Source organism: Danio rerio, chromosome 17 (assembly GCF_052040795.2).
Source record: "Danio rerio strain M-AB ecotype USA chromosome 17, GRCz13ab, whole genome shotgun sequence".
Taxonomy (NCBI): Eukaryota; Metazoa; Chordata; class Actinopteri; order Cypriniformes; family Danionidae; genus Danio; species Danio rerio.
In genome coordinates, this window is record NC_141037.1 from 4,916,581 (window position 1) to 4,929,466 (window position 12,886).

Consider the following 12,886-nt stretch of genomic DNA (forward strand, 5'->3'; position numbering starts at 1 on the left):
AGTGAGTTTCAACCTTTTCCTTACTCCACCAAAGTAAAGGAGTAAAGAGTAAAAGTAAAGTAAAGAGAAAGTAAGCAGGCCAAATGGAGGAGGCTCGTTCTTTATCCTCGCGCTGCAGATGCTCGCAGTACTATAAGATAATCCTGAACTTCTGTGTATCTGTCTGAGAGGATTTTATTGATGGCTGTCTTCATGTTGGGCATGATGAGTGACAGGGTGGCCGTCTTTTCATCACACAGGAGAGCAGGGCTCGAAATTAACCTCTTTGCTTGGTAGCACCGGTGCTCCTAACTTTAAAAATGTTGGCGCATCAGCCAAAATTTCGTCGCACCCACCAATTATGAGCACCGTTACTACAAGTTTTATACAAACATATTTATTGTATTTGAAATCAACAATAATCAAACTAACAAGCAAAAAAAATATATATATATATATAAATGCAAGCGTGAGGAAAATATGTCTCAACGAAATCCTGTTATCACAAGAAAATAGATTTTTATAACAGAACTGAGTGAGCAAAAGATACACGGAGCGCTCACCGGCCCTGCACGCACTTAAATGAATCTGTTAACGGTATAACTGTGCTGTTCTCACAAGTGCTGTCTGATATTGCACTAATGCTTTTGACATATTGTAGCTTATTATATGCATACATGTTAATAGCAATACCGGTTTATTTTTATGAGTAGCGATATTAGTTTACTCAATGCAAGCCCGTTCGCGATGGTGTACGTGGTGTTCAATTTGACATGTAGCTGTCCCTTGCATGGCGGACAGCATCTGGCGATTATATGAAGGATTAAACAGAAGCTCTCGTGCTTGATGGGGCAAACAGTTACCTGAAAACTCCATCCCACTGACTTTTCATAGCGGACGGAAGCCAACGGAGTCTTTTATCCACTCTTAGAAAAGTGTAGATAGTGGATTAACATTCAACACATGATCACTACCAAGATGTTCGAGTATTTATAACTTTAGATGTCATGGTTTCTAAAACAAAATCTGTCAGTGTTATCTTCATTCTCTTCTTCAGCGCTTTACAATTTTTCGCGGTAGCTCTCTCTGTCATCCTAAAGCCAGAAGCGCTGACTGAGTGATTGACAGCTGATATTAACCAATCATTCGCGTTCAGTGCTAGAGCAGTGGGCCAATAAGAAGAGCGTGAAGGCGGGGCATGCATTACGGACTTGGATTTGTTTACTGCAGCAAGTTGACATGACAACTGTTTTAAACCATTCCCGAGCGCTGCGTTGCGCGTTGCAAGTGCAGAGATGCATTCTGTGTGAATGTCTCCCGAATCCGCGCATGTGGTGAACATTTTACAGTAAAAACTGGTCGCACATAACAATTTTAAGCACTCGCAGAAATGCTCCCAAATATATTTTAAGGTCGCATAGATAAAATTTCGGGCGCATATGCGACCAAAGTGGTCGCAATTTCGAGCCCTGGAGAGTCATGGCCCTTTTCAGCGGTTTAAGTAGGTTTACTATTTCTTTAGCGTCGCTGATGTCGGCGTTATCCAGTGTATCATGTTGACAAGCATTTTTGCGTACCTCTGTGCTCAAAAGAGTTGCTGTTATTGCAGCTTGTTGCTCGATGTTGCGCTCCAGAGTATCCATTGAGTTGTTCCATCGTGTAGTAGAGCTGCACGATTCTGGCTAAAATGAGAGTCGCAATTTTTTTTGCTTAAAATGAAGAAATAAAGACACGATTTTGTGGTCGCGTCACTTCACCTCAGATGATTCCGGCTGATTATTCTATTGAATTGTCTATAGAATTTTATTGTAATAAAATTAATAATCATGCAAAAGATTTCTTAAATTATCTTAGCATCACTGCAGTTTTGTCTTTCCATTTTTTTCCCAGTTACATTTAGGATTACTTTCTGTTATTTGTTTAGAATAATATGTATAATAACAATCATAATGTTACTTTTTTATATTTATATATACTTTCTTATTTTATATATATATATATAAAAATATAAGTTGAAATCTGAATTATTAGCCCCCCTGTTTATTTTTTCCCCCCAAATTCTGTTTAACAGAGAGAAGGTTTTCTCAACACATTTCTGAACATAATAGTTTTAATAACTCATCTCTGATAACTGATTTATTTTATCTTTGCCATGATGACAGTAAATAATATTTGACTAGATATTTTTCAAGACACTTCTACAGGTTAGGGTAATGAGGCAAGTTATTGTATAACGATGGTTTGTTCTGTAGACTATCGAAAAAAAATATATTGCTTAAAGGGGCTAATAATTTTGTCCTTAAAATGGCTTTTAAAAAATTAAAAACATATTTTTTTCTAACCGAAAAAAAAAAAAAAAAACATTATCAGACATATTGTGAAAACTACCCTGCTCTGTTAAACATAATTTGGGATATATTTTTTTAAAGAAGAAAAAAAAAAGGGGGGGGGGGTGGGGGAAGACTTCAACTATATATATATATATATTATTTTTTTTAGACCAGTAGACCAGTAGAGCTTTATGTCTAGCAATGCCCATGGCCTAATACTAAACTATTCTTATGAAGAAATTATAAAAGAAACTGCTTATTTTTACGTTGTTAACTCCCAAAACAGCGGTGACTCATTTAGGAGAATGTGATAATGAAAAATCCTACACATTATATGATTATTTAACTGCATTTTTGCAGCTAAAACAGGGTATTTTCAACTGCATGGAGCACAAGAAACCAAGAAAGATCCTGACTTCTGCCACAAAAGCTAAACATGTTGATTTTTCTCCAGAAGAAAAAAGGTTAAAAACTGAGAGTAATTTTCCTTAAAACCATTGTACATTCTTTTACAGGAAAATTTGTATTTATTTGTTTTACAATTATTGGTTTTGCTTTATTTTACATTAAAAACACTACAAAATGTACCAAAAAGAGAACCGTTAAAGTGCCAAACTAATGAGTGGTATCGATAAAAGTAGTCATACCATTAAAACCTTAACAATACCCATACCTACTGGTGGCCTAACCTAATATTTACGTCTTATAGCTGGATATTGTTGATTTTATTTAGACATTTATACTACAAAAATAAACAAAACTCAAGCATATATTGACAATAAACCCATGCATTTCTTCTCACAGCACAACAAGCCGACAGAAATCAACGGCTGTAACGCATGACACCGCTCTTCACTGCATTTGTTCTTTCATTTCACAGACACAAATCCGGCGGTGAGCGTCAGGAAAGAGTTCACCTGGGAGACCCGCAGCCCACAGGCTCCAGATTTAGACGGCAGCGGTCCAGATATAGCGTGGGTGCAGAAGTCTGTCTGCCTGTGGCCATTGCACACCAGATTGCACAGACCATTACCCTCATCCAGAGATGCTTATCACCCAGCACTGCTATTAACCTATATAGAGCCTGGGAAACAGAGCACGCTGCCGGAGTAAAGGTGAACGATGCTTCATACAAGGACATCCTGATAAACACACGCAAGCCCAGGAGGAGGACAGCCATACAGCTCTACATGCATTCATTTCTGACAGCGATGCACTATTTTTACAGCATTGTGGTTTACAGAGGTATTTTATCAAGCATTTGCTCCAACTGTTAGGTCACATTTACATTATAACAATGTACTTAAAATGAAGCAAAACATTGTTAAAATGAAGACAACAATGATTCATTATTCAAAATTATATATACACTACCTGACAAAAGTCTAATCACCGCTCTCAGTTGTATGAGCAACAAATAATAACTGAAAAATGGCAGAAGGTGGCTATTTCTGATGAATCATCTGTTGAGCTGCATCCCAAATCATCACAAATACTGCAGAAGACCTACTGGAACCAGCATGGACCCAAGATTCTCACAGAAATCAGTCAAGTTTGGTGAATAAAATATCATGGTTTGGGGTTACATTCAGTATGGGGGTGTGTGAGAGATCTGCAGAGTGGATGGCAACATCAACAGCCTGAGGTATCAAGACATTTGTGCTGCCCATTACATTACAAACCACAGGAGAGGGCAAATTCTCCAGCAGGATAGCGCTCCTTCTTATATTTCAGCCTTCACATCAAATCTGCAGACTTTTACCGAAATTCTCAGCAAGAATAGGAAAAAACGTCAGACTGAGAAACTCTGTGTTTTGGGAAACACTCATCACTACATTGTTCTTTTGCCAAATAATGCATCATACTATGATAGTTTAGCCACAAGTTATGTCGTTGTTTGGGAAAAACACTCCTGATTGTTTAAATTCAGCCTATATAAATTGTTTGCAACCACTTACCTTAAAAATTGCATTAAATCCAATATATATATATATATATATATATATATATATATATATATATATATATATATATATACAACAGTTCTGTCTGGTTCTCGAATCTGATTGGCTGACAGCCGTGATATATTTAAGTAATATCAGCACCCATACAGCCTCTTCATGCTGCGTTCACACCAGACGCGGCACGCGCGTCAAGCGGGAGTGATTTACATGTTAAGTCAATGCAAACGAACGAATAGACATCCTGCAGCGCGATACGCGCGAATGGTGCGGAGCGAATGACGAGAATTGCGCGAATGGCGCGGTGCGAATAGCGCGATACGCGCGTGGCGAATTGCGCGTTTGACGTGCTTAACGAGTTCGAAAATATGAACTTCACCGGACATTCGCGCCGCGTTAACAAATTAGAAGCTTGTTCTTGTGGGGGCGTGATTGTGACGTAGAACCTGTTGATGGAGTCCCGGGGCAAGTCCTCCAGGCGACACTGACAACAAGTCATCAAACTGGGCTTGGCTCAGTCAGAGGCACCGCTGAAAGTCTCCGTCATCCAGGTTCAGTTTCTGGAGGAGTTTATGAGCTCACAGAGCTGGATGCACCTCTGAAAGGATGCAGTGGACTCATACAGGACCCTAAACGTTTCGACGCTGTTTTTCAGTCTCCATAAAGCACATTAACACAGTTATTTTCTTCATAAAATCCATGTTAGCCATTTAGCTATGAAGCTAGAGTCACTGGGCAGACAGAAGCCCTGCCCATCACGCGAATCCACGTCTGTTTTGAAGTGAATTTGACACGCGATTGAAGCGGATTTGACGGGCAAATGAAGCGGGGGTTGATGCGCGAATGAAGCGGGTAAATTCAAATGTTCACGCGGTAATTTATGCGCGAATAGCGCGATTTATCCACGCGTTCCGCGTCTGGTGTGAACACAGCATTACTCTTTGTGTAATAGAACAACAGCATATTATAAGTCTGTATAATAAACTATTAAAAGTGCTGATGACTGTGATAGTGAGTGTCGTATTGTCGTCTTTCAGGTTGTATCTCAGCTTTAATGCGCTTTTTAAATAAATACATAAAAAACAAAGCAGCTGCTTGCCATCGCCACAGTTATGAGATCCAATGGACAGCCGATCACTTTCACTCCAAAATGGCGGAATGCAGGGCTGTTGCTGAGCGCTGCTGTTGCAATGGAACATTCTATTGAGTGTCGCCTCTTGGCCATTCTAAGCTCTTTGGCAAAAAGCAGACACTACAGATCTAAAGTTTAAAAGATGCTTGCTCAGCTGTTTAACTGTCAGCTTATGATTTGAATCCAACGCGGAAGAAAGTAGTTCCTCATACAAAAGGGTTTTTGAGACTCTCCATGTTTGATTTTGTTTTTATATACACAATTATGCCGTCAGACTGTTGTATACACGCAATATCACACTCGCAGCAATGCGATATGGCTGTATATCGGCACTGGTGGGGGCACTAAGGCACTCGGCCTGCAGCCTTGTGCCAACGCATGCCTTCCTCCGGTGCAGATATACAGCCATATCGCATTGCTACTCGTGTGATATTGCACACACACACATATATATATATATATATATATATATATATATATATATATATATATATATATATATATATATATATTTATATATATATATATATATATATATATATATATATATTGTGCAAGACAGGATTGTAAGAAGTGAATGCTGAGTAAATGATGACAGGATTTTCAGCTTTAACTGTACTCTCCCTTTAACACAGCCTGATTTACTGAATCTTAGAATCTTACTGAATTTACTGAATGAGTCTTACCTTTGGTGTTTTGGTGCATTTCCCCGTTCTGGCATCTTTAATGTAGCTGATGTCCAGCAGATCAGTTTCCTGAAAGCAGGAGGGGCAGAGTTGGTGTCACTGCTCACAAAAACAATTTCACGCTACAGCACACAATCAATATTATCTTAAATATCACAAAAGATGTCAGATGAGGTCACGGCGCATGTTGACAGAGAAAACACTGACGGAAAAATCAAGAATGAATAATTAAACACAGAGTCTAATTCACACGTGCAGCTGCTGCAGATCACAGAGAGAATCCAATGACAACCTTAAAAATACATTCCTGGGAAAATTACAAGTGGTGTAAACTAAAAATTCACTAATTCATTTTCCTTCAGCTTAGACCCTTATTTATTAGTGGTCGCCACAGTGGAATGAACCGCCAACTATTCCAACATATGTTTTACGCAGCAGATGCCCTTCCAGCCACTATTGGAACACCGATATCTTTCAAAGTACTGTATAGAAGTTAGAAATTCCAGCATTGTGACTTTTTATTCCTACTCTGAGTAGTGTTTACTCTACTTGCACTACATTTTTTGGCAGGTTATGGTACTTTTACTTGAGTATGATTTTTCAGTGCTCTTTCCAGCAGTGTAAATGATGCAGGCCAGAGCGGTCTGCAGTGTGTAATGAAGCGGCTGACAGATATGCTCTCTGACAGCAGAAAAGCAGAAACCCAAGCTGACGGCGCTCTGAGATACAACTCTGCTGGAACTAAACAAAGAGGCATTTGCTCTTTATACTCATTTATGCTTCACGGCAACCATTGGAGGATATAAATAGAGCGTCATTTCTATATCAGTAAACTCTGGATGCCCTCATCTGCTCCACAAACAATCTGTGAAACACGGAAACACGACATGTGAAGTGTCCTGCTGTGACATCCCTTATATATGTGGGTGTATGTGTATGTTAGAGCTGCACGATTCTGGCTAATATGAGAATTGCATTGTTTTTTTTTTTTTTGCCTAAAATAAACACGGTTTTCTCATGATTCTGTAGATGTAAAATAAAGGTCATGAGTGGTAAAGCAATAGGATTTGTGTAGCTGTACTGTTGGTTAAAATGCTCAATTTTGTATAGACTTGGAATGGTGGACTTGAACAGACTTCAGATTTGTCCTGGTCATTAATGCTGATGATAATTCCAACCCAAGCTCATTCTGAAAACGTAGCCCCGCGGACGTTTCAGGAGACCGCGATTTATGTGAATGGAGGTACGTATGGCTGCATTTAGTTTTTTTTAAGTGAACACTATGGGGCAGTGTGATGCTGCTTTTCTTCGCGCTCGCCGGCTGGGCTGACGGCTTGCCTCTGTGTGGAGGGCTTTCCCGCCGCAACCAGTTTGTCCGGTTAGCTCGTTGTGTTACGTAGGCGGAGCGGAGGCCCAAAGGAGGAGGAGCTGGCTGCGGCGCACGACCGGGTTCAAGTCCGGGGAAAAGTGGTTCCAGAAATCAATTAAGACCAAAAACAGAATCCAAAAAATAAAGCGAGCGAATTCGTAATGGGGCGAGAATGCGGCGAAATCTGAAAACGCGGTCAAAACCATACGATGACTTTTTTTTTCTGGACAGCTTTTGTAAATCGTTGCTTGGGTTTAAGGAAGAAGGAGGAGGAGGATGGTGGCTGGGTCGGCCAATTGGCCTGCCGCCCAGTCAATTGTTCAGTCATCCAGTCAGTCATTCAGTCGGACAGACGGTCGCTCGACAGTGGCCTCCGGCGGCTTTTTACCGGAGAACAGCGTGGGCGAGAATGCCACGTGCTCATAAAAGGTGTTCGAGTAGCGAAAAAGCACGCACAGCGGCCTCTCGCGGAAACAAAAATTGCAGAAAAAAGTACCTCCCGGGATGTATTTTGCCGTCTCTAGAAACGTCCATGGGGCTACATTTCCAGAGAGAGCCTGGGTTGGATAATTCTGATGTTGAGTTATTGTGTTTAAGACATGCTTACAATCTGTAATTTTCTGCTTAAAATCTGTCACTGACGTGATTTTCGTGAATACAGATGACTGGGTGGGTATTTTCTGCATTTCGGATGGTTTTGGAAACTTTTTGAGCTGGAATCAGTCAGCTACATCTGGCAACACTGTGTACGCTTTCGGTTGCATTTTCACTGCTAAGAACAGGTTACTTCCCGCACGGCTCCCAAACAATCCCTCTGTGCTACAAATTGAATGTTATTTACAACTTTATTACCTGTTATTCACAGCCTGTGCAGGTTCTGTTTGCTAAAGTAGACTTCTCTCTGTGGTAACAGCTGACGGTCAGCTCACGTCACGAATTTGCGGTCGCAAATACATCATTACATGAAGACAGAAATGACCTTTTTGGGGTGAATTATATCTTATAAATACAGCATGTGACTCTTTCAACCCCATTTGGAGGTGTCCCCGTTGCTGAACAACGTATGTAAAACAATATAAAGACTTGTGCAGCCACCATTGCTTCTTTCCTGAACTTAAAAATATGATTGGCAGAATCGTAGAAATGTTGGATTAAGATCGTCTAGGGCACAGATGTCAAACTCAGTTCCAAAAGGGCCGCAGCTCTGCACAGTTTAGTTCCAACCCTAATTAAACACACCTGATCAAACTAATTGAGTCATTTAGGCTTGTTTGAAACCTACAGGTAAGTGTGTTGGAGCAGGGTTGGAACTAAACTGTGCAGGGCTTCGGCCCTCCAGGAATTGAGTTTGACACCCCTGGTCTAGGGGGTCGAATCGAGATCGCGATCTTTTTACGATTAATTGTGCAGCTCTAGTATATGTGTGTACTAATAAAGTCTAAATGATTCACCCTCCTGTGATTTTTTTTTTCTTTTTTAATAGTATCCTAAATGATGTTTAACAGAGCAGGGAACAGTAGGTTGTTGTGTTCGGAAACATTTTTTTGTTGTGCTGGTTTAAAGTCTCTTCACAGTCCAATAGTACTGATAAAGTAAATGATCTAAATGTGTTTATATGTATTTTTATATTCGGTGTAAGAAATATAACAAAAACAATGTTCATCCAAATAAATATTGTCAGGCCGGCATCTCCCATAATTACGATAAGCAGCTAAAACTGTCAACAAATGTAGATTTAGACTTCCGCGCATCTTTGTTCATGCATATCCACCATTAGCGCATACATACCTGCATGAACGCGCACATTCACGACACGTGCACACGAGACAGTCACAGTCGTCGCAAAATCAAATGCTGAATTGAAACTTTTTAAAATACTGAATCAATGTTGGAGTTAGTTTAGCACGCTGGACGACACCATGGCTTAAGTATTACTGTTAGACAGGTTATGTTCTGTTTTAGCACCCCCAAAGATGATGTAGAGTGTGTTGTTATGAATGACTTATATGCACAGAAGTGTTGTTCAGCCACTGAAATCTTCCGGTGAAAGACTAATGTGACTATTTTCAGCTTCATAATGTCCTTTTACAGCATCGATAATGTTGATTTTTATTCAGTTTATCAACAAAACATCAGTAAATAGCACTATTCCACGTAGCCTGCTTTACTGAGCTGAGGTTTTATTTTCACATTGGGTCAGTTTTGAACACTGACAGTCTCCCTATTCTGTTTACCATGCTACTATGAATATTCACTCTGCAATAGCATGTAGGTGTGGCTTATTCTGAGTTCAGACTGCATGATTCAACCCGGGCTCATTGTGAAAACTTAGCCCCGCGGACGTTTCTGCGGACCACGAGATACGTCCCGGGAGGTACGTATTAGAGCGGTTTTTGTTTTTGCGGATCTGCACCCACGGTGTTCTCGCGCGAAAAGCCACCGGATCAGCCGACCCGGCCGCCCTCCTCTTCCTCCTTCCCTAAACCCAAGCGTTTGCAAAAGCCGTCCAAAAAGAAAAAAAAAGCAAAAGCCCTCGTCTTCGATTTCGACAGCGTTTTCGGATCCCGCCTCGTTCTCGCCCTTATTTTCCGGATTCTGTTTTTCATCTTACCTGATTTCTGGAACCGCTGTTCCCCATACTCGATCCCGGTCGTCATCCCCGCGGCCAGCTCCTCCTCTTCCTCCGGGACCTCCGCTACGTCGACGTAACGCTGTGAGCTAAGCGGACAAACTGGTTGCATCGGGAAAGCCCTCCACTCGGAGGTGAGCCGTCGGCCGGCGAGCGCGAAGAGGAGGAGCGGAGCGGCGCCACAACGCCCCGCAGCGTTCGCTTGAAAAAATCGAGGTCTCCAGAAACGTCCGCGGGGCTACGTTTCCAGAATGAGCTTGGGTTGGGATGATTTTAGCTCAGATTTTGACTCAACGACAGGTTTTGCGAAATCACAGACAAATGCCTGAAATCACTGGCAAATCGGTGCTCGTGCAAGGTGAGTGACAATTACAGGGTATGAACTCTCGAAGACGCAATCTGAGAGAATCGCAGATAAGTCGCCGATGCCTGTGAGATATGTAACGTGATAAATATCTGGAGCTGTCGGCGCTTAAAATCATGTGTGAAACGAATTTTGACTGAAAACTAAATCGGCGATCACCTACAGCCAATGAGAGAGCGGCATTCTCTAGTGTGTCTCTAGTTTTAATGGAGGAAAAACTAGAGGTTTTACAGGAGCACCCATGTCTGTTTGACTTTTCATACAGAAAGTAAAAAAAAAAGTTGAGGAGAAATTGTTAATTCACTTCAAACCCAGGTGAGCAAATATGCACATCTTCTACCCCATTAAAGGCTTCTTTCTCATTATGCAGTTAATAACAAAAGATATACGACGTGTTTTTGGTTGTGAGACGTAGTTTGGATGAAGTTGTCGGTGATTCTTTCTATTGTAAAGTCATGAATGTGAAAGCCCCTGTCTCCAATATAGCCTACAGTGTAAACAAAGCAGCGACAAAACGCAAGCCCAGATAGTCATGCAGTGTGAAAACATCTGTGACACGACTACTTTGAAAATCCTGCAGTCTGAACTCGGCATTAGTAATAAGTGAAATTCCTGCACGCCGCCGGCCAAACACTAACTGCATTTCTAACTGGCGAATGACATGAGCTAATAGGTTGTCTGCTGTCCTGCCTTGGTGCACGTGTTTGCGATTTCAGAATGTGTGGCTTTGAAACACAGTCCCTCCCCACTGTCCAAAGATATTATGCTAAGCGGTTAGCATTTTGGCAGATCACCTACTGCACCTTTAAATGGCACTTTAAGCTAAATACTAGTATCTTGAACAATATCTAGTCAAATATTAAGTGCTGTCATCATGGCAAAGATAAAAGAAATTTGTTGTTAGTAGGACCAGACAGAATTTGCTGACATTTTTTTATATATATTTCTTAACAATTAATAATTAGATTGTTTTGTAAAAATAAATCTGTGGATTTAATGCTGAATTATATTTGGAGTATCATAAAACTTAACATATGAAATAAAAATAATTCATTTTACACTTTTATTTAAATCGATCCACTTAATTGGTAAACAAAGCAAGCCTCTCATATAATATATATACTAAGAGACAGAAACTATTAGATAACTGAAAAAATCCAGGGCGTCCCAGTGGCACAGTGGGTAGCACGATCGCCTCACAGCAATAAGGTTGCCTGTTCGAGCCCCCACTGTGTGGAGTTTGCATGTTCTCCCTATGTTGGCGTGGTGCTCTGGTTTCCCCCACAGTCCAAACTCATGCACTATAGGTGCTACTCAACTCGAACTAGCGAACTTCTTGCTGTGAGGCAACAGTGCTAACCACTGAGCCACCGTGTCGCCATCAGCCATTCAATAAATCTATATAGTTTGACTGAAGGTGATTAAACTACACACTTTTTCAATCGTATGTTTCAAAACAGCCAATTATAATGTCAAAATCAGTCTGCTGCTGTGAATTATTTCTCCGTTTTCTTCCCCTGTTCATTCCTGAAACTCATTTCGGGTGTCCTAGAGTCGGCGCCCGTTCCTGACACACTTATTTCTGTGTGTGTGTGTCTGTGTGTGAGTGTGACATACTTCTGTGAACAGTAGATTATATAAAGACACGCTGGGTGTCATTTGTTCAGAGCTTTGACCTGAAACACAAATACAGCAGACAAAACACTCACACTCACACACACACACACACACACACACACACGCACGTCTCCTTCAACATTCACTAGGCCACAAGGTCATTCTCAGCTCTAATCAGCTTTATTTCAGGCCGGCTGATAACTCTGAAATACAAACACTACACAGATAATACTACACACTACACAATGCTGACATACACACTGATCACACCTTACAATGAGAAGACGCACAAGTACATTGAGTTTGAGAACTTTCTGATCATGTAAACGTCAAATATGCAACAACAATGGAGGAAGAAAGATTTTTTTATTTAGTTTTTCTTTGTATTGCTTTCCAGTATAATAATCAATAATTATTGATTACAATAATTCATAAAAATATTATTAAATTAAGATACATTCATATCTATTTACACTACCTGACTAAAGTCGTGTCGCCTCAAATCAAGATTCTTTGGATTCATCTTTAATGCCTCCATCTTACCCCAGACATGCTCAATAATGTTCATGTCTGGTGACTGGGCTGGACAATCCTGGAGCACCTTGATCTTCTTTGCTTTCAGGAGCTTTGATGTGGAGGCTGAAGTATGAGAAGGAGCGCTATCCTGCTGGATAATTGTCCCTCTCCTGTGGTTTGTAATATAATGGGCAGCACAAATGTCTTGATCCCTCAGGCTGTTGATGTTGTCATCCACTCTGCAGATCTCTCGCACGCCCCCATACTGAATGTAACCCCAAACCATGATATTTTATTCACCAA

The 12,886-nt window shown here is 40.7% G+C and overlaps 1 protein-coding gene across 1 annotated transcript in view; it reads right to left on the bottom strand.

Annotated features, from left to right (window-relative positions):
* Window positions 1-12,886, bottom strand: part of plcb1 (phospholipase C beta 1) — a 169,557-nt gene that overhangs the window by 128,040 nt on the left and 28,631 nt on the right. Inside the window, exon 3 of the mRNA XM_087289851.1 lies at window positions 6,089-6,157. Within this exon, the coding sequence (XP_087145977.1) occupies window positions 6,089-6,157 (69 nt within the window). The remainder of the gene's footprint in view (window positions 1-6,088; window positions 6,158-12,886) is intronic.